Here is a 23,873-nt window from a genome sequence, read left to right as displayed (position 1 = left end):
GACGGGACGGGACAAGACGGAACGAAGCGGGAGCAAAGATGCCCTCGGATGGAAACAAGGAGGAAGAAGAAGGAGACGGAGAGGTTATAATTTTGTGTTCCACGGATTTGGAACGAGTCGTTCCAGAGAGGTGAGGTGGAACGAAAATTCACCCAAAACTCGTCCTGTGGAACAGCTCGTTCCACCCGTTTTAGGTGCACCAAACGTGGGACGGAACGCCTTGTCCCACTTTGTTCCGTCCCGTCCCACGTACCAAACGGTACCTAAAAGAACCAGAAATTATATTATATCATTTGAATATTGTATTGTGTTAAATACTTTTACATTTCTTATTATTTTATGAAATACCTGCTCACTTAACCAATATCCTAATTCTAGAAGTCAGCTAAACTAAGAAGGGATCCCGTAGTCTAAATAATGATGGCTGCCAGCTACAAAAGTCATAACAAATCACAACAAAACTATGATATTCTTCTTCATCGCCGAATATCATTAATCCTCACAACCAAACAAAGCCAAACACCAGTCCATAGGCGCATTACAGCTATCATCCACATTAATTAACAATTTATGTGTTCACCACGCTACTTATTACGATTGAATAAGTTTTAAATTTTAAGATTGTATTTATTCACTACACAAATATCGAAATTTAAATTTATCTAATAGTGATAAATAAGATAGTGAGAGCAAAAATATAGTTTGATAGTTTCAATTTTTAAAAACTTAAAACCTGAAAACAAAAAAGTAAACTCAATGCCAAATTTAAAAAACTCAAGTAGTAAACAAGATTTCAGTTAAAAAAAAAATAAAAAATAAACTGAAAACGAAATGGATATCAAACAGACCTTAAATTTAATTTGTACTGAACCGGGCTGAGCACATAGTTAGGAACAAAGTTAGGAAGATATCTCACATTGGATTTGTCTCACATAAATAACGAGTGTCATATATGCTATTTGATTGAGCAATGCGCATGGCCCTTCGTATGTTTAAATTTTGGTTTTTATAAATTTGAACTAGATTAGAACTCACACAATATGTGTGTAAGTATGAGAAATTTAAAAAGGGTAAGGAAATTTAATAAATTGGTTTACATGGAAGGAAGAAAGGGCATGTTTACAAATTTGAAACTAGAGTAAGCAAGAATCAAAGTCATGCATTTCCGTCAAGCTATTTACTAACCGTCAAATCTCGGAATGAAACATCTTATATACTACTTTCCACATTTTGGTTGACAAAAGAGTTTTGTTTTTGTTTTTTTGTTTTTTTTTGGTAAGAATGTAATCAATAGATTCGTAAAAAGTATTCGATAGATACCAAGTTACCAACATAATGCCACATAATGGATTCGCCATCAAACCGTTTTATCGTCAAATGACATTACATTATTAAATTAAGATGACATTACATTATTAAAATTGAGATGATATGTTTGATGAATACATTTTATGTAAGTGACTCAAAAAATCTAACCACAAAAATAAATCTAACTACCAAAATAATCTGCCACTTGCATGCACGGCCATCCCTTGCCCAAATCTTCAACACCTCCCTCCAACCTTTTCAATTCCATACATAATTGAGTATCCATAAACTCAATCATTTAATTACTACTTTATACAAACTACAAACACAGAAAAGTAACTAACATAAAATTAATTAATGCGTTTTAGCTGCCAACAATTAGATCACAAGGCGGATCCAACACTCCAACTATTTCATTAATCCAAAACTAAACTAACATCAAATATTTTTTTTTCGAAGTCAGTAACTACAATATCTTCAAATAAAAAAAAAACAAAAATTACAGCCAAATCAAACCCTCCATTTAAAAAACTAAAAGGAAAAATTAAACACAAGCCACACGATTAAAAACAAAGCGTGCCCTGTCTACCTCTCTCACTATATACACCTACACATTCTCTCTCATCAGTCCGTTTGTTAGTAGTACTAATAAAAATCAAATCTTCCACCAAACTCCACTCCCTCCAAAATTACAAGAAAAGGTCCAAAACCCCATAAAAAGGCGACGTGGCCCTATCCGAGTCAGCCGACCAGATCCGACTGCTGACACAGCTCCTTCCTCAGCCGCTGCGAGAAAAGCCTGCAAGCGTCCATGCTCAGATCAACGGCTGCGGCCAACGCCACGAAAGCCGCTGCGTCCTCCGTGCAGTTCACGTGCTGCACGCTCACCTCCACCGCCGGTTTGCTGCACCTCCCTTCCCCCTCCACCTTCGCCGACATCACGAACCCTCTGTACATGCTGTAAGGCCACAACCCGTACCCGAAGTCCCCGCTCCCCCTCGGGCTACACCCCGGAGAATTTGGGCCGAGTCGGTTACTGGACCCTGACCCGAGATCCAGGACGAATTTGCCGCCCTTGTTTAAGCTGATTGTGGACTCGGCCAACACAATGCCGGCGCCGCTGGTGTCGGGGATGAGTTCAAATCGGTATCCCAGGCCGTCAGCGCCACCTCGTTCGCGCCAGGCCTCGAGACGGCCCCAGGGCTTCCAGGTGTTGTCGCCGGGCCGGAGAATGAGCCAGGAGCCAGGGTTGGAGCGGCTGACGCGGTCCGACCCGGGCGAGGCCACAAAGGGCGTGACCATCGAGGCCGCAGCGACAGGCGACCCGGAGAGGTCGTGGACCGTTATGGACCAGCCCTTTCGTTCCTTCCCGGGTCGCTCTCGTTCGCTCCCGAACGAGCTCAGCCAGCTTCGAGAGCTGCCTTGTTCCGACTGTAAAGACCTGAAAACAGGGGCAAAATGGGAATACAAAAATTAATTTGTGATTTGAGCCATTGGCATTCAAAACGCAACGAATCATGAATCAAACAATTCGAATCTGTTAGAACCCTATCTCTTGAAAATTTAGAAGATTAGAGGGGCAAAATGGGAATAAAAAGACTAAACAAACGTTCGCTTGGATTAAAAATTGGGCTTGGAAGCTACGTAAAGAGATTTAACGATATCAGAGTCCGCTTGAAGGATTTAATTCAGACGAACATGGAACAAAATGTCGTCCTAAAGCAAATAGAAAATCACACTGAAACCCTAAATTGGAAAAAAGGGAATTATACCTGGATCTCTGAGTGCGGTCGGCGGAGGTTCGGAAGCTGAACTTGCAGGTGAAGACTGGCTGCCGGATGTTGCCTCGGATCTGAAACACTTGCGGGCTGCACTCAGGTTCGCCGTCGAACTGAAAAACAAATCTCGGGTCGGGTTCGGCCTTCACATTCAAATGGAACTGGGTCTGGGCCGCCGACCCACCCTTGTTGGGGCCTTTCCCCACGGAGACCCATCCGTTGTGGAAAACGCTGGGCTTGGACTCCGTTCCCGCCAGATCCAACGGCACGGAGACCCGGCCCAAAAGCCTCCCGGAGTTGACGCCGCAAGTGGTGCCCCTTCGGCCGGTGTATATGGAGATTTTGAGGCAGAGCCTGGATGCGAAAATGGACTTGGAGGCGAGGCGGTCCAGATCGGACTTGCTGAGGTGGAAGGTGGCGGCGGTGGCGGGGTTGTCGAGGGTTTGGGTGTCTGGAGGGAGGCAGGGGACGACGGCGTTTTGAGGGGGGAGGTTGAGGATGTTGAGCTTGATCTTGCAGAAGCATGGGGAGGAGGAAGGGTGAACGACGGAGCGAGCGGGCTTGGAGGCGACGGGGATCTTGAGAGCGAGATTGCCCACCATGACCCGCACAAATGGGCATGGATCCATTTTTCACCAGCAAAATAAAATCAAAGAGGAAATGCTAATGCGCCCGTGCCTCTCTCCCTTTCTCAGTTGAGTCTTAGGGCAAATGGTGTTGCTCCTGCCATTGATTTCTGATTTGGATTTGGATTTGGAGTTTTCTAAATTGGAAAGTGCAAAGGGCATCGTATTTTTTGATTTATTTATTTTGGGGTTGGGAGACAGCTGGGTACAGCCTGGTATCACTGCCAGCTCGGACCCAAGGTGACGCCATTTCCAGGACCGTGGATGAATAGGAACAGTGGACCCCACCTATCCAGACTCCTGAGTCTGACCAACTCTCTCCCTCTCCCCTCTCCAAGCCAACTCACGCTGGTCCACTCCACTCACTGCACTCAATCTTTAATTTCAATTTTCCCATTTCTCCATGATAATAAGGGTTTTTTAAGCCAACATCATCTCAGCGAATGGTATTACTTTTTACTTTTATTTTTAAGATTTGATATCGATAGAATAGGCTATGATTACGTCTTCACGGTTTTATTTTTTAGAACTAACATAAGAACTTCTCAGTGGGTCATCCATCATAGGAATTCTCTCACGCGCTACGAAGCCAGTGAGCTCCCAAAAGGACTCGTGCTAGATAGAGATGAGAATATAAATATAAGAACTTACATGGTCCACTTCCCTAAACGATGTGGAATGTTACAAATGATCTTTGAATTTTTTTCATCATTAATAATTTAAGTTATTCTATAAAAAATATTCATTAAATAAAAAATAAAATGACAAGAGCACTCAATTTTTATCAAATGATAGTAGAGAAACACAAAAAACATTATATCGGTTTCAAATTTTAATGACCAAAGACCAAAACCAAGACTTACGACAATCCTATCGCCGTGTTAACTAAAAGGTCTAATGATTATTAAATTTATCCAGCTATGGAGTGGAGGGAATCTCCGGCTCTCTATGTCAAGTGTGTAACCCGCTCTCAATCTATGTGCTGCTTCTTCCTCCCCCACCCACACGTGGAATCCCTGTGCCACCCGATGATAGCCCGGCAACCACGTGTGTCCAGCTCATTAGTTAGGCATGAACGCAATTGCTGTTATTTATTTTTATTTGATTTATTTATTGTTGCTTTACTACCAAACTCTGTTGAATCACAGGTGATGATTCCCTCTAGTGCCACGTGTTTTTCGGCTGCCTGTGATTCACAGGAATGATTCATTTATGTGACACCGGTGCATTGTAACCCTGCTGGCGATTCTAATGATACGTTGTCATGTTAAATTAAAACTTATGTATGAAATTTTATTAAGGTTGTGTTATTTATATATTTATTTTTTATTTTTATATGTCTTTTTTAAATTTTGACTGTCAAGTCGAATAAATTAAAAAATAATAATTAATATAGGTGTGTAAGAGGTAGAAAATAGTGTGTATAGTATTACTTTTTAATCATCGGCATGAGACACCATAATAATTGTGTATCTGAGTTATGTAAGTTGCTATTGAACTTTATCCTTTGATGTTGGAGGCAAGAGTTTGATCTACCATGTCGTCTTAAGAGCATCTCCAATTGGAGATGTAAATGTTAGTTTTACTCTAATAGGAAATATATAAATTTGGGATTCCATTCATTATTTCCCTTTGGTTAGCGGGGATCATCCCCAGTAGATGAAAAAAAAATTGTATAAACTTACATCTCCCGCACAAAGTTGGATATTTTACATCCTACAATTGGAGGTTTTTTTTTTCTTCATAAAAATGTAAACACCAATTTCAAGGCAATTTGCATCTTCCATTTTAAATGCTCTTATGCTCAATATTTAAGGAGAAGTAAAATTTCCATCTTCATTGAAGAAAGTAAATTTACACCTTTCTTTCTTACATCTTCAGTATGCATCTTTCTAAAATGCTACATTTCGAAAATGCACAAATTTTTAGTACGCTATGAGCCTATGACTCAACTGGATAATATTTTAAGCCAAAATAACCACACCACAACACCATCGAGGCGTTTTATCGAATAGTTGAAGGGCCTTTCCGACATCTAAATTCAACTTCAAACATCCATACTTAAAAATCGTAATTTTACTCGAACTTTTTTCCCCTTGAAAAAATTATACAAAATCAAGGACATAAAAATCAAGAAATCACGTTAACTAGAATCAAGTTAGAAATTTTAGAAGGGATGGGCAGATATTTTATTACTAAAAAGTAGATTAAAAATAGTATACTCTAATAGCATTGAATTGATCTTTACTAACCACCACGGTGTAACGATCCGTCCTAGATATTACGTAACATGAGGGCAAATTCATAATTTCACTATGGGTGGGATACTTTATTTTAAATTGTGGTTTTTGATTGGTCATGTTTGGTGTGCTAGTGGGGCCCACCCTCACTTTTTGGTCCCCGGCACTGTCTCTCTTTCTCTTTCTTCTTCCTTCCTGTGTAGCACTCAGCCCTCTCCGACCACTTATGCTATTTAGGTGAGGTAGGCTCAACTCCCTCGTCTTTTCATCTTCATTTTGGTATAATTTAAGAGTAAAATGGTGGAAGATCGAGCTCGATCGGAGCTTGGGAACGTATTCCGGCTAAACCAGCCCAGAAACCAACGACTAGACTCACAATGGGGACTCGGTCGACCCGACCCGAAAACAACACTGAATCCAAAGCCCAAAGCTCAAACCAGGCCTTTGGGCCATGAAACTTGGCCCAAACTCTAGGCCCAAACCTAAATAACCCAAGCTCAAAACCCAGAACTGAACCGGCCCAATCCCAGGTTCTAAGGCAGCGCGTGGCCACCTGTCTTGGCCTTCGCGTGGAGCACACGTGCCTCTATTGGAGGTACTGTGGTTCGTTGTTGTCCACGGCGGCATCGACGATTTTTTAGGCCACCCAAATTGGCGAGTGGTGGTGCATGCGGCGGCGCGTGGGGGTACCCGAGGTCTTCATTTATGTTTTTCGATGTCTTGAATCCGTTTACGACGTCCATTTTCTAAAATTCAATCATCATGGTAGAGTTTTATTAATTGGACCCTTTATGTGCTTAGGTGCGTTTGTTAGTGACGTTTTTATCGACCCTTATTTGCATGGCTCTTCGCCAATGGTGTAAGGTGAGTGGACCCCTTCCAAAATGTATATTTTATTAGTAGAAATGCATACATGAAAAGCATGATTTAATGGCTACGTTTTATGAAACGTTTATGAGTAAATTGGATTTACACTTTATAATATATTATGCTATATCGACTTTACGTTCTTTGTGATATATATGATTGATGACTGTATACCTACTTACGAACGTGGTTTTACTATATGACGTTTTAGTTACTAAGCTCCGATTTGAGATATATATATATATATATTCATATAATCTGCCTACGGCCGAATGATACTTCTATATATGCCTTTGGGTAGGTGTTGTGGGAGCCTACGGGTGATTGATACTTAAATGCCTTCGCGTGGGTGTTGTAAGAACCTACAGACGATTGATATTTATACATGGCTTCGGACGGGTGCTATAGGAGACTAAGGGCGAATGAAGACCTTTGCGCGAATGAAGTGTTCTGAATGAAGTGTTCTAAATGAAGTGTTCTAAATGAAGTATTCTAAATGAAGTGTTCTATATACCTTCGAGTGATACTGATACCACTACTTAGCACACTATATATAATATATGTTTTACGAAGGTTTTATGTCATGCTAGGGTTTTCGGAAAACCTATTACATATTATACTATTGAGTTTTCATAAACTTTGGGGGTTAGTACGTTGAGAAATAAATGTTTGAGTATTACTTATATATCAACTTGGTACACTCATGTTTTGCTTTAAGCCCCCTCAGGACTTAGAATCGAGGCGTACAATCCCAGCGTCAAGGCACTTCCGCATCGGCATCTTCGAGTCCTCTCAATGTAGGACCCATCTCTTTGTTCATTCAATTTTATATTATTCCTTTTTAGTATCTTAGATTAGTTGTATACTCTGAACACGTTCCACAATTACATAATCATTGTATTTAAATTTATAAGTTTTAATTATGTTAGTTACTTCTCATGCATGTTAGTATGGCTTTGTCAACTTTGGGTGTTGGCCAACACATGCCTACCCTAGTGTTTGGAGAATATCAGGGTCGGGTGTGTCAATGGGGTGAGTGGTTGAGGATGAATTTCAGACCCGTATTTCACATGACACGTTCTAGGTTCAGTTCTTAGCACTGGTAAATCGCATTATGTAGGTTACGGGAAGGCTGAAATACTTTTGTGAGTCTTTCCAGTCCCCAGAAGAGTGGACTGCCGACAAGTGACGAACCTACCAGCTGGTCTCATTTTTTTTTATAAAAAAGTCGATGTTTACTACATTAAAATAAATAAACTTTGGCCGTTGCAATTTTCTTTTTTGTTGTAACATATAAATGACTTCCCATAAAAGAACATCAAACATTGTTCTAATCTTCTTGTAAATTGTTTAAGTTATGTATTGTGGTTTAACTACAAATATAAAGTGGCACCATTTCTACTTCCTCATTGTGACAAACTAGGCGTGACACTATTGATACCTTTAGATTAAGAACTTAGTCACCGGAGTTTATGCACTCATATTGGCACCGCTTGTAACCCATCTCTAGTCATTCTGTCCGGATCTTTGTGAAGTGTCTTTGTGGAGAACACAAGTGCAAATGCAATGGTCAAACTGCCCTCATTCCCATGTTTTTTTGGTTTGGTTTGGTTTTGAGTTATATACAGATTGAGGGTTTTCTAATCTTATCGTCCTACTAATATTTTATGAAATTATACCTTTCACATCTTGGCGAGAAACTTAGAGATGTCACCATTGAAAGCTTTTACTATTGAATATGTCGAGAAACCTCTTAATCTTAAAATCTGAGGGGTAGAAACGACGTTACAAGCGTTGAAAAGATCATTGAGACTTGGTAGGCTATGAAAATGATGGCTTCCAACATCCAGTTCCAAATAGACACCATAGATCTCTACAGATTTCATCATCTGTTAAACAACAATGGTTGACATCTAGCTTGCTTCAAGTACAGTGATACCATCTCCCTTAACCCCTCAGACAGTTCTCTCAAGTTACAATTGAAGAAGGGGAAATTGTAGCAATAGTCTTTCAGCTTTAACCCAATTGGACCAGTGCTCCCTCAACAAAAAATCCATAACCATTGGTCTTTTAACTCCTCAAAATGCGCAGTTATGATCATTTTCGTCAACTTCGTTAAAACTTTCGTCAAAATGACTCATGTTAGAAGAATTATTGCTACACTTGGGTTAAAATTGAGAGACTATTGCTCCAATTGAGTTAAAGTTGCAGGACCATTTCTTCAATTAGGTTAAAGTTGAGGGACAATTTCTACAATTTTCTCATTTAGTTTCTCATATTTGCTTCTTGATTCAGTCTCATGTGGGTGGCACATGACTGATTTTCATGGAAGTTTTAACGTAGTTGACGAAAAGAACCATAGATGCACGTTTTGATGAGTTAAGGGACCATGGTCATGAATTTTTACTTGAGGGACCATTGCTCCAATTAGGTTAAAGTTGAGGGATTATTGCTACATTTTTCTGAAAGAAGAAATACCAATACACCATGGTAGTACTAAGGGCCAATTTGGTATTGCTGTGCTTTAAAAAAAAATGATTATGTTATGCTGTGAGAATAAACAGCTGTAAAATAAAGTTGTTGAGTGTTTGGTAAACTTTTTTTTGTAAAAGTACTTTTAATTAAAAAAAAAAACATTGTCTAAGTGTTTGGTAAACTTTTTTATTTTTTTTATTTTTTATAAATTGATTTAAATATGTTAAATAACTAAAAAATGATACGATATTTATTGTTATATAATAATTGTCAAAGACAACAATGTAAGGGCAAATATTGTAATTTTGTAAAACATATGGAGGTATACTTATCATTTGAAAATTTCATTACATGAGCACTGATTACTATGCTTTGAAAAGAAAAAAAACACTTATTTTAGAAGCATGGTAGATCCTGCTTCTGCTTTTTATGCTTTTCTACTTTCATTGACGGTAGTTTAAAAAAAAACACTTTTTTTTTTTTCCCAAACACATTCAATATTCCAGATTTTTTAATGAGCTATTTTTTTTTTAAGAGAACTTTAACGAAAAGCTCTTGGTAATGTTTACTTTAACGAAAAACCATACTTTTACACTAAAAAATCAATCATGGTACTATTCACTTTACTCTTTATTTTGTCCTTATTATTAAAACTCAAAGTTTTCAAGCCCTTTTCATTAGTTTTTTTTTTTTTTTTTAAAGCATCACAATCCCAAACCAACCTTAAATGATGATATTAACTTTAATTTCAAATCACCAAAATTCCAAAAACAAAACTATAAAGAGCATATATGAGTTGAGCCCCAAATGACAAAGTTAAAGGTGCTAGTAAACCGTCTTGGAAAAGATGAATGCCAAAGAATCCATCACAAAGCCCCAAACTAAAGGGCCTGCCAAGGAGCCACCCAAAGAGCCGAGAAGAATAGTCGAACTAGGGAAACGAAAACTAAAAGCTTTGATGGTGATGCTGACCGCGGTGACTTACGCTGATCATGATGTAGCACTGCTAATCGTTCATCTTCATCATTTGTAGTACTAATCATTTCATCACTGAGATGATCAGATGCGTCATTGCTTGCTCATGCATCATCATCACCACTCGACAAGCAATCTGGAGATAGCTCAGAACCATAAATAAAAGGGTCATTAATAAATTTTCCTTGATAAGTTTGTCCCATATTAGATTAACCTCTATTTTCTTCACTCTCACAGAATAATCATCCGCAGTTTTGACCGACCAAACACTAAAGTACTGTACACCAACCTTGTCCCCACTCTGCAAATTGAGTTTATCGTTTGATAATTGCCCCTGCCAAAGTCTTCGCCTTTATGATGATAATTACCGTCATTGTATTTAGGACGATACTCGTCATTGAGGCATCTTGGTTTGATATATATTTGTTAACGACGCTCGCAATGCACTACGTTTGGTAATATTTAACAGTAATGCCAAGAGGGCACCAATCATCGTCAAACGTTGAGTAAATGTAGAACACAGCCAACTGGTCAAAATTACGACCAACACTTAAAGGAGTATCAAATGGACTACATCACCTTCTTCAACAAAATCAAACCATTCAAGAACATATTTTTCCACTAAAAAAATGCCACCAAACCCATAAGAAGTCCACCCCACCCCTATACAACAATATAAGTAGTGTCATATACACCTGAATGTGCGTTTGTGTGTGTAACATAGAGAGAGAGAGAGAGATGCAAGATGTTCTTCCTAGAAGTGAGATAGGTGCACCCTTCCATACGAATCAATTGCATAGACTTTAATGACTTATCTAAGCCTAAGTCTGGAACTTCAGTGAGTTTGGGCGATCCATTACACTAGTTGGAAAAACTATTTGCGCGACAACAAAAAAATCGTCACGCAAGACAGTTTTGCATGACAGAAGAAGATATTAGTCGCACAAGAAAGGTCAACTTTGCGCAACATATAACTTTGTCGCACAAAACAACTTTGCTCGACGAAAATAGTATACTCGTCATGCAAAGTCAGTAAGAAAAAACGCATGTAAATTTTTTGGCACGAAAAACATGCGCGACGAAGATGAATTCTTTGTCGCGCAAGTTACTGTTAGTTTTCCTCTAACAAATCAGTGCATGTGAATCAGAGGAATCAATACTGTATTTAGTGCGGATGTTTGCGCGACAAAGCCTTCGTCGCGCAAAGTCCCTAACATTCCTATAAATATGCGCTTATGCTCTTCTTATTCTTCATAATTCTGTTCTTGCTGTGATGGAGGATAAAAACAGGGATGAGATGTGCTCGCCAACCCGTATGATTTGAGGCAACATGTGGAGTTCGCTTATGTGATTGATGTAACCATAGGGAATAATTGTCCTACTGCTGAGTGGCGTTCTTAGAAATATTTGCTCAAGAATGTCAAGAAGGTGGTGATGGATGAATTATTAGTGAGTATACTATTGATGGATCAATAATTAATTTTGTGAAATTTTTTTGTTATATGTTGGAATTAATTATTTGCATTTATATGTAACAGTATAAGTATATTCTTGATGATGATACGAACGAAGAGTTGATGAAGTTGATGGAGGCAGCATTGGAGGGAGGTTACAACCAGTGGCGTTATGATGTCGAGCAGAATGGAGCACCATCGAAATAGTAGTTTTAAATTAATGTTTTTTAGGACAATATTTAAATTTAAGGTTTTTTTATAAGTTATGTATTTGGAATTAATTAATTAGGCTTTAATTCCTATTTAGGTTTTTAAATAATTGAATGGATTAATTCAATTTATTTAAGGTTTTAATTATTTGTAGAATAAATATTATAATTGAATATTTGTTTGTAATTATTTAAGGTTTTAATTATTTTGCGCAAAGGGTTTTTTTTTTTCTTCCGATGTTTGCATGACAAATAGTAGTAATATCGCACAAGACAACTTTGTGTGACTAAGGCTATCATCACACAAGACCACTTAGTGCGATGACTACTACTATTCGTCGCACAAATGGTCAGTTAGATTGGTCAGTCCCACATTAAATGCTCCCATTTACAGCGGGCAGTTATGACAACCTTGCGCGACCAAGGATTTGTCGCGCAAAGTGTGTCCAGTTTTATATAAAACATAGTTTCAGAACACTATTTTGCAAAGGTTTTATATCAAATGATGGCCAATTCGGCTTCAAAGTCAACGAAAAGTTGGGAGGGAGAAGGCTCTCATGAAAGGAAAGGTAAAAAAAAAAAATTATTGTTGAGTTAATTGTTTTACATTTGATATGGTTAAAATTATTGTTTCAATAAATGAAGAAAGTTGTGATGACGTTAGAGAGGTACTGATGTAAGCATTTAACCTCGTTTGCTGACAAAAGTTTGGCTGAAGCGATATAGGGGTTTGGTGCAGGAGAGGTGTTCTATCAAGTTTAACTCTTGGAAAATAGTGCTTGTGGACATGAAGAACTCCATGGTGCAACAATTATCGGTAAGTTTATATTAAAGAATGTATAATTGTTTTTGTTTAAAAATAATATTTTTGCGATATTTAATTTAATTTTGTTGCCATTACAGGTTGTTTGGGATGTTGATGAAACCGATGAGAAGCAGCGGAAGTATGTGGACGACCTTTTCAAGAAGCAGTTCTTGCAGTGGAAGTTCGATGTACAGCGGGCTGCTGAGTGCGCACAAGTTGATAATGTCGTTGTCGATGCTCCTCTTGATGATGCAGAGGAAGAGTGAACCAAATTTTATTTTTTATTTATTTATGAAATAAAATTTATTTGAATGTTATGTTGGAGGTTTTTTTTTTTTTTAAATTTATGTTACATGCATGGAAGGCTTAAAGTTTACATTAGTTATAATATATATTTTAGTTAATAAATATTTTGGCAATATATAATTTGGTTTGATAATTTTAATTGGATAAAAAAAATATTTACATTAGTAAGAAAGAAAATGGTAAAAAATTAAATAAATAAATAATGCAACTTGTGTGACGAATATAGTGTTCATCATGCAAATAGATTACATTATTAAATTATAAAGAAAACGAAAAAGAGAATTTTGGACAGATAAAAAAAAAACACTTGAGCAATGAAATAAAATTTCATCATGCGAAGGGAACTTGCGCGACAAATTCTATGTTCGTCGTGCAAAGTGGTTTTCTAAAAGTAATCTTTATAAGTTGACGTTAGTTGTAGAGGGAGAAAACTGCAGCTTTCTGCATATTTCTCCCCCTGCAATTTTTCCCTTTGATTATCTTCAATTCGGGATCCGTCGGTCCCATTTTCTCTCAATTTCTTCCTCTAAAACTTCGTCCATCTAAATCTTTAGGTTGATCGAGCTATTTCGTTGTGTTTGGTAAGGGTTTTTTTTATTTTCATTTAAAATTATCAATGTCAATTGATACTAACACCGTAAAATTCGTTGTGTATAGGACTATTGTGTGACTAGCGCTCGGTGGATAATGATTTGGAAGGTATTTTTTTCATTTTATTTTTTTAAAATATGAATTAGTTAAAGTATATTGAAATTATGTTGTTAAATTTGTTTATATTAAGTTAAATTATATTAATTTTTATGTTATAATTATGTATAATGTTGGATTGTATATGTACAAATTTGTACGTGACATAGAAATATGTGTTGTGATGTACGGAGTTAATTGTAATTAACTTCGTACTTATTTTTTTTAGTAAAACTTAGTTTCCCATTTGAGGATTAGTTGGATGTTGCGCATGAATGCGAAAGCATGATTGCGGTCTAATTGATTCTTGAATTGTCCCATTATTTGGACAGTTTGGGAATGCAAAGTTATGTCGCGTAGTTTACGATTAAAGAATTAGGTTTCTATCGTGGGGATTTCGATGTCATCTTCGTGCGTTCTTTGGATGGCACATAGGTATTTTATACCAATGTCGTGCACTTGAAGAATTGCACAGAGATGTTGCCGAAATTTCTCCACGTCGAAATCTAAGCCGAAGTAGCAGTAAATTACATGACATAATTTTGCATTCCCGAATGGGATATGACCCTTACCAGAGGCATAAAGTGACAAGATCATGTAGAAGATGTTGTGATTGTTGTACTGTTATTGTGGTTGCAGGAATGATGGACAGAACGTGGATACATTACCCGAACAGATGTGCCAACGAATACTTGAATGGAATTGAGGATTTTATTGATTTTGCACGTACACACAACCCGTGTGCAACTAGAATTCGGTGTCCTTGTAGGAGGTGTAACAACACTTAAGGGAAACTTTTGAAAATGTTCGATTTCATTTAGTAAGAAATGGAATGGTAGAGACATATAATATTTAGAACCATCACGGGGAACAATTATACAATGCTTCGCCTTTAAACATGACAAGAGTATGCAACATTGAACCTAATATGGATCCTAATGAACAAGTCATGGAAATCTTAAATGATGTTTTTCCATTTGCGTCGACAAATATCAATCAGGAAGTGGAAGATGACGTGCCTACACCAATGGATAAGGGAGAATTTGAAGAATATGAAAAATTATTGAAAAATGCCAACCAAGAGTTATACCCGGGGTGCAAGGGATTTTCTGTTATTGTGGAACTAATGCACTGGAAAATAAAGTATCGTATGTCGAACCAGTGTTTTGATAATTTTTTTGGGGGTTTTCAAGAGAATGCTACCAAAGGACAATTGTTTGCCGAAAGACCATAGAAACGCTCAAAGGGTGTTGAATGGTGACTTGGATTGGGTTATGAAAAAATTCACACTTGAAAAAACAATTGTGTATTGTTCTATAAGGAGAATGAAATGTTGGATAAATGTCCTATATGCAATGAGTTGAGATTCAAAATTACATCTCAGAATAGATCGACAAAGATCCCAAAAAAAAGTCATGCGTGATTTGCTTTTGAAGCCTAGGTTGCAACGGTTGTATATGTCAATGCATACTGCCACATACATGAGATGGTATAAGGAAAAACGGTTAGATAACGATGTCATGAGGCATCCTGCAGATAGAGAGGCACGGAAAGAGTTTGATCGAATGTTCCCTGATTTTGCTGCTGACCCTCGGAACGTTAGATTGAGACTTGCCACTGACGAATTTAATCCGTTCAGGGTTCTAAACCAACACCACAGTACTTGGCCGATTTTCATATTTCCGTATAATTTGCTGCCATGGAAATGTATGAAAAAAGAATTCATGATGGTAACTCTATTGATAACTGGGGATCCTGGTAGGTGAATCGATGTATACCTACGGCTGTTGGTGGATAACCAAAGGATTTACGGACACACGGTGTGCGCATATACGATATGTGTACTGACAAGATGTTCACTTTGAGGGCAGCAGTGACGTGGATTATGAATGATTTCCCCGCATATGCAATGGTTTTCGGGTGAAGCACTAGGGGTTATATGGCATGCCTTATATGCAAGAAAGATGTAACATTTAGTAAGCACGCCGAAACAGTTTGTTACCTTGGTCATCGGAAATGGTTGTCATGGGATCACGAGTGATGAGAGAAGGATAATGAGTTTAACGGGGAAAAAGAGCATCACCTCAGACCCAGAGAATGGTCTGGTGATTAGATTTTGGAACAGCTTAACCGTTTGGATTTTGCTTCGTTCGGGACCAATGTTAGTAGGACCAGACCTTATACACATATGAACTGGACACATAAGTCTATGTTTTTTGAGCTCCCATATTGGTTGAAACTAAAATTGAGACACAACCTCGATGTTATACATGTTGAGAAAAATGTATTTAACACATTGGTCGGCGCAATTTTAGATATTAAGGGCAGGACAAAGGACACGATCAAAGCTTGTCTTAATTTGGAACGAATGGGAATACGATAGGGTTTATGGAAGAATAGGGACAGTGACAAAGTCAGAAGGGATCTTGCGTTTTTTTTTCCATGAAATCGAATGGTAAAAAAGAATTTTTAAAGTTTTTATCATCTGTAAAGTTTCTCGATGGGTATGCTTCAAATATTGCGCGTTGCGTGAACGTTGACGGGGGTAAATTTGCTGGCCTAAAGAGTCATGACTGCCATGTGGTTTTTCAACGCCTACTTCCTATTGGTATTTGACATCTCTTGCCAACCGATGTAGTGAAACCAATCATGTTGTTGTTCAGTTTTTTTTTCGCAATTGGCGTCAAGAACGTTGCGAAAAACGGATGTTAATTAGTTGCTTCATGACATTGTGCAAGTTTGAGATGATATTTCCTCTAGCTTTCTTCACACGTATGATCCACGTGATGGTTCACTTTCCGGAGAAGCATGAAGATATGATGAAGCAGGCACATCCTTCACATTTGTATGCCAAGAAACATTGTGAATTGTTTCCACGGTGGTTTCTCGAATATGTAAGTTTGAAGTGTTTTGTATTGGACATATATATTGTACCAATTATTTTGCTCAAACTAACAAATTTAAGTGTTTGTGTAATATTAGTTGAATCAATTAAAAGCATTGAATTCCCTGGCGTACAGTGAATAGTTATATAACTTGACGTTCAGATCAATACACGTTGAATTGTACTCGGGTTGCCATGTCAAGGACGTCAAATTCTTAGCGGGTGCATGAGATGGCAAGTTGTGTACGCAAAACAACGGTGTTTATGTCCCAGGGGGAGGCGAAAGTACATACATTGAATTTTATGGCAAACTAACAAGTGTCGTGCAATTGCTTTACAAAGACCGGTGTCAAGTGATCTTATTTAAGTGTCGATGGTTTCATACAAACCCAAATAGGCAGGGAAGTGTGAAAAGGGATCATGGATTACTATCAGTGAACATTACCAAAACTTGGTACGATGACGACCCTTACATCTTAGCAAACATGGCAAAACAAATTGTGTATCTAGATGACATAGGAATGTGCATGCTATACCAGAACAAGACCCTACTGATGATGACATCGACAATGTTGCTGACCAACGTCTAGAATCTTCAATGGAAATTGGTGCAGAAACTCTATGAGATACTAATCTTATCCAAGAACCATTTCAGATAGAAGGAATATCTTCAATCGAAAAACCGATTCAATCGATCACAATTAACCTTAGTAATCTTCCACGATATGATGGTCTAGTGCGCACAAACGACGATGGTGACATACCTATCGATGATGAGGAATGGGACATTGAAAATGATGATAGTGACGAAAGTGAAAGTTATTATAGTTCGGATGAAGATTAATGCAATTTATTTGTAGCTTTTTTTGTAAAACACATTAAATGGTTAATGCATTATATACAGTGATGGAAAAAAAATGGTATGAATGGTTCCCATTTTATATGTGAATTCTTTGCGTAAGTGTTTGAAAATTCAATTAAAGCGCTTTTTTTTCGCAAAAATTTTAAAAAACTTGTGAGACGAATTTTTTAACCTTGCGCGACAAAGCCTTCATCGCGCAAGATTCTATAATTTAAACCTTGTGTGTCTCATTCCTCCCCTCACTTCCCTCCTCTTCCTTTTTGCCCCGTGCGATACCCTCTCTCTCCTTCCTTTGTTTCTCTGTCCCTCTCTCCTTCACTCACCTCGTCTCTCCGTCCCTCTCTCTGGCCTTTGTGTCTTCGTCTCCAAGAGGTAATTTCCTCTTCATTTTTTTTTTCAATTTTCTTTATCAACCACGTTAATTAGGGTTTATTGATTGAGGGTTTATTTTTTTCAAATTGGGGGGTTAGAATTAGGGCAGTGGGGTTAGATTTAGGGTTTGTAAATTGTGCCGTCAGCCTTTGGATACTTAGTTGATTTTGTAATGTGATAGTGTTTAAGCCACGGATTAGAGTCTAGGGTAAGAGACACGTATCGCCCCTTTAGTTTCGTAACTGTTTTAAAGTTCCTGCTTTTCTAATATGAAGAAAATGTTAACCTCATGTCCTTAATTAGAATTCAATCAAGGAATTCACAACTGGGTTAGACTTCGGCAAAAAGTAAGTGACGAGTCATGCTTAACTATTCCTTATTCAAATTCAGATTGTATTTGTGTTTCTTCTTGTTTTTGTGTGTGTTTTTGCCTATATGCATTTGAATATGTACATAAATACATGCATATGTATATGCATACATATTACATACATTCCAAGTTACGAACACATATTACATGCATGATCTTCCAATATGAACACATTTTTAATTTGAATTTGGTTTTTTATGTTCTAACACTATGAACAAATCGCAGAGGAAAACAGTTTCTATAACTATCTCTGTCCAATGAATTCAGTTTTTATGTTCTTCAAGTAAACGGTTAGAATTAGGGCCGTGGGGTTTTTTAATTTGAAGAACATAAATAGCTTAATTAGCCTACTAATGCTTCTCTCTTGAAAGTCTTCACTCCTAAATAGAGAGAAAGTCTTATTTGGTGCTAATCATTATTTTCTAAATATATTGCATTGTTAATTATTTTAGTTTGCAAGCTCTATTTATATCCAATACGCATATGATTTCTATATGTAATGTGGATGTTTAAAGAGACTAAGAATCACTTTATATGGTCCATTTTCTTGTTGCTACTTGTGAAACTATTAAGTATTTATGGAGTTGGACTCTGGTGGAGACTGTTTGTATTTATGTTTTTAGTACATACACACACATCACACGCACACGACTTGCATACATTAACACACACACATAGAGTACATGGATACACAGCGCGTGCACGAAAAGCGCACACACACAAAATTAGCATACATCAACACACACACCCAAAATCAGTATACATGGACACACACACACACACACACAGGCATGGTACATACACACACCCACACACACAAAGCATGTACATACATACAGACGCTTACACTCATAGACTATGTACCTATCAATTATTAGATCAAATTCAACGATGGTAGAACAAATATTAGATGAAATTCATATATATATATATATATATATATCAAATCCACATATTATATCACCAAGCAGATTGTGATTTTATCTTTGCAAGTGCACAAATCTATTGTGATTTTAAATGGTTCAGACTTGATACTTCTTTATCAAAGTAAAAGCTTAGTAGCTGCTGCCTCAGCGCATATATATATATATATATATATATCAAATCCACATATTATATCACCAAGCAGATTGTGATTTTATCTTTGAAAGTGAACAAATCTATTGTGATTTTAAATGGTTCAGACTTGATACTTCTTTATCAAAGTAAAAGCGTAGTAGCTGCTGCCTCAGAGCAATCGATTATACTATTGGTTGGGGAATAATATAGATACCTGCATATATGCATTTTATTTTCTGCCATATGGAACCATGTGAGTTTCCATAAATTTATATATTTCTTCATAAGATTCCCCATCATTGAAGATTGTCTTCAAATGTTCAAGATGTGCAACTTTTCTTGTTTTTCAACTCGACATTGCAGTTTTATGATTGTAACAGTTTTACGATTGTATATGACATGCATACATTCTATTGTATTGAAGAGTATCAGTTCGGACTTTTCTAAAGTACTCAAATTAGTATTAAACTGCACACTCTTCATGATAAGCTGTTGAGCTATGATTTTGCCTCCAACTACTCCTTTATGCTAGTTTCTTCTTATAAATTATAATTTCTGGGTGTATATCCTATTTGACATTGATTAGTTTGTGTATAGTAGATCAGTTTTAAGTTTTGTTTCTGCCAAACTTGAATTGGGTTTAGAATTAGGGTTTTTAAATTTCGTTTTAAATTTAACTAGAAATTATTATGCATGTGTATGGTAATTTAAATCTTTGTAATCTAACAAATTTATTTCCAATTTTGTAACCCGGAAGGCGATGACTTCTACACCTTGTCCGACGACTACACCTACTACTACTACCACTACTTCGGCATAGATGAACCATAGTTTGGTGAATCTGGTTGACCCAGTTGGTCCTCCAGTCCCATAGGTGCCGGCATCTTCAACTTCTTCGGTGGCACTACCGACGTGCTCATCGACATCCCCGCACTTCGGACTAGATGTCGCCATCGGGATCCACAACCGATGCCTCAGGGTACACAGCCAGGTATACTATCCTAATTTACTCCCTCATTCCCATGTTTGTTGTCATCGTTCCGAACCTATTATTAAACTGTTGTGATCATTGTGTTGGATACATATATTGTTTATGTTTTTTTCAGGGTTTTAGGAAATGTTTTAATTATAGGGAGGTTATGCCGAAATTTTAATTGGATTTGTTATTATTTTTGGGTTAACATTAATTTTTCATTTCTTTGTAGCCAAGAAAAACACCCGGGGACCTTGTCGGCAATTGAAGACGGCGAGGGTCACCCGGGTGACCAACGGTCGTATCACAATCGAATATGATAAGCGACATCGAGCAGCACTAATGGTGGAGTAACATAGTGCATTGGTCCACGACATTGGGCACGTCATGCGGACCTTTTGCCCTATGCAATGGAAGTCTTGGAAGGCGATGCCGGAGGAGGTGAAGAACACGGTGCGCAATCAATTGTCGGTAAGTATCGTTCGCATTTTTAATGATTTTCATGTAGAATTTATATATTTATATTTATTAATGTCTTTTTATTACTAATACTTTCTTAATATTTGTTACATTGCAGACAAACTACAATTTCAATGACATCAACGAGGACATGTTGGCGTACCTCAATCGGCTCTTCTCCGAACATTACAAGCAGTGGAAAAGTGACATGCGTCGGTATTTTGAGATGTTTGATGATTCGCAGGTCGCTCTCGAGGAGGGTTGCCCAAATGAGCTAGAAGATCGACAAGATAATTGGGTTTGGCTCTGCGGTCATTTTCAGGAGCTGCACTATGTGGTGCGTTTTTAATTAGGACTTCTTTCATTTTACATTTTTAAATGTTGACTAATGTTTATTATGAATTTTTTTTATGTTCTTTAAATATTACAACTAATACATTTATTTTGTGTATAATAGAAGAAGGTGAAGGTGAACAAGAGTAATTGGGAGAAGAAGACTTTTCTCCACCATTCTGGTTCGAGGCCTTTCTCATATAGGATGGAAGCGCAGCAGAAGGTATATATTATAGCTTCCAATTTTAAAATGTCGCTAAATTTTTTTTTGTTTTTTTTTGTTTTCGTACTAACATTTTCCTTATCTTTTTCTATTTCATGAAGGTTCAAATTTTCTAGAGATCAACGTCTTTGCTGACGTTTATGGTCGGCTTAGGGATGAGTTGACCGAGTCCCTTCATGTAAGTAATTTCTTAGGCATTAAAGATTTATACTAATTATTTCAAATTGTGTTCTATTAATAATCCATGTTTTTTTTTCATAGGCAACTATGGTGGAGAAGGGTCAGTCGGTGCTTCAGGAGTTCGCCTCCCAGCTTCCCTCGGACACGCTGATCGAGTCTGTGGATCCCCTTAAAGATGCGGGGTTTCACATCCTCACAGAGATGTTGGACTAAACTTTCGTTCGAAGGCTAGGGACATATTGTCAGGGGATGGGAAATGCCAGGCGGCGGGAGAGTAGAGCCTTTTCATCCTAGCAGTTGAAGGGTGAGGTTACGACTTTGACGCAAGAAGTCGCTGGCCTAAGGAGTGAACTTGCATCGTACAAGTCTCAAATGTCATTACTTGTATAAGCCCTCAATTCCTCCGAGATCCATCTCCTCGGTTTTTCTATACCACCACCGTTAGAGCCCCTCCACCCCGAGCATACACAGCAATCAGGCTTATAGACCTCCAACCCCATCCCCAACACACCCCCTTCCAGCAGCAAGATTACCAAGCACCTCCGAACGACTTGCCCATAGATTATTCCTCATTTTTTCATAGTTTTTGTTCCCACTTTCTTTTTAAACTTTGTATTTGTACATACATTTTTATTTATATTATAAATAAATTGTCTTTTTATTCATTAATTTGTTTTTTTTCTTTTTGTCAATTGTATGAAATATATTTTTTTAATAATATTTTTTTTATTCTATTTAATTTTTTTTATTAAAAATTACTCTTGTGCGACGCTAATATGTCGATGGTGACCCATACACGTACACATGCAAACCCCATAGAGATAAAGATTTGAGTTTCTTCAATCTTACTATGGAAGATGATACTTTTCTCATGGTCTTGTAGTTTGCTTCAAGTGTTGTTAATGATACCATCTTCCCTAAGCGCTCAGGTAGCTTTGTGAATTGAGAACAACCATTAAGAAGAAGAATCTTAATCGATTTTGACTTATGGAAGCCCCCTGGAAGATCCTGAAGCATTGTGCAGCGGTCAAGATTCATGAAAGAAAGTCTTTCAAGATGACCAATGAATGGGTGAATCTTGAATAAACTTTAACAGTCTTCGAATATCAATTCTTCAAGATTTGGGAGATTTACAAAGTCCGGTGATTTTGTTAGGTCATGGGAATGACTGAGATTAGGGATTTTCAACTTCTCAAGTAATTGTTACACAAAACAAAAGGTCAAGATAAATTAGATTCCAATACGAAGGTCTCGTAATAAACAAATTGTGTTGTGCATAAACTATGAAAGAGAAAATTAATTACTGGACATTTGGGTTGTCATACCTTAAAACCCTCCCAAACTTGTGCTAGTTTGCTAAACTGCATGTCTATAGCAACTGGCTATGGTTGATTCAAAAGGTCATTTGGTATGGACGTTAAAGAGCCATGCCAGCACAACCATGTTAACTTTTTGGGAAGATATTGGTACTCTCAATCGAGCTTGACTTATATAGTTGAGTTGGAGCAATCTTAGTTTCTTCATAATAGCAAATGCTTCTGTTACTGAAGCAAGCCTTGTCAGAGCCTTGAAAATTTAGAATCAGTCCTTCAATTTCTTCAATTTCTTCAGTTCCTTGTTAAAGAAAGTGGAGTGTAACTACTATTATTGGCCTAAATTTTTATGTTTATTATTCAATTGTTTAGTGATAAAAGCGTATAATTGATTTACTATTGTCATTAATTGCGAAAGAGAGTTCTCTCAAATTTTGTGTGTAATAGTTGAGGCAACTTATTCTAATACGAGTTACAGAAAAAAAATCATGGAAAAATTAAAGAGAATTCTCTTTGCCGATTAATTAGTACGTATGGAAGGATATTAAAGTCAGATTTCGAAATTTGATTCACTTGCATTGAGATCATCAATGTTTGGTCATTCACGTTAAGTAAGGATTGTTTTTGGTAATTTAAATAGAATGGTGATACAAAACCAGCCTAATTTTCCTAAACCCTAGGATATTTAAGTTAGATTTCGAAATTCGATTCACTCCCATTGAGATCATGAATGTTTGGTCATCCACGTTAAGGAAGGATTGTTTTTGGTAATTCAAATAGAATGGTGATACAAAACCTGTCTATTTTTCCTAAACCCTTGGATATTAAAGTCAGATTTTGAAATTCGATTCACTCGCATTGAGATCATGAATGTTTGGTCATCCATATTATAGAAGGATTGTTTTGGTAATTCAAATAGAATTGTAATACAAAACCGGTCTACTTTCTCTAAACCCTAAAACATTCATGTACCATAACTAGAAGCTTGCATCTTGAAGTCATCGGCGGTTTTCCATCTCCATTTATTTATTAAGAGAATTCTTATTGGCACATTAAAAAAAGTCATCGCACAACTTCGTATGTATATTTGTTCCTTTTTGTTTTCATTAAGAAGA

General features: G+C 37.2%; 1 protein-coding gene across 1 annotated transcript; it reads right to left on the bottom strand.

Annotated features, from left to right (window-relative positions):
* Positions 1 to 1,686: 1,686 nt before the first annotated feature.
* Positions 1,687 to 3,873, bottom strand: LOC103947956. Its single transcript, XM_018647649.2, has 2 exons — positions 3,081 to 3,873; positions 1,687 to 2,749 (listed from the first exon to the last, which is right to left on the bottom strand). Exons 1-2 carry the CDS (start codon positions 3,713 to 3,715, stop codon positions 2,050 to 2,052), a joined length of 1,335 nt encoding a protein of 444 aa, XP_018503165.2. The 5' UTR covers positions 3,716 to 3,873; the 3' UTR covers positions 1,687 to 2,049.
* Positions 3,874 to 23,873: the final 20,000 nt, after the last annotated feature.

The sequence above is a fragment of a genome, unplaced genomic scaffold, assembly GCF_019419815.1.
Source record: "Pyrus x bretschneideri cultivar Hongxiangsu unplaced genomic scaffold, Pyrus_bretschneideri_v1 Contig2, whole genome shotgun sequence".
In the NCBI taxonomy this organism is placed as follows: Eukaryota; Viridiplantae; Streptophyta; class Magnoliopsida; order Rosales; family Rosaceae; genus Pyrus; species Pyrus x bretschneideri.
Note: the sequence above shows the minus strand (reverse complement) of the source record. Positions and strands in the feature narration are given on the sequence as shown.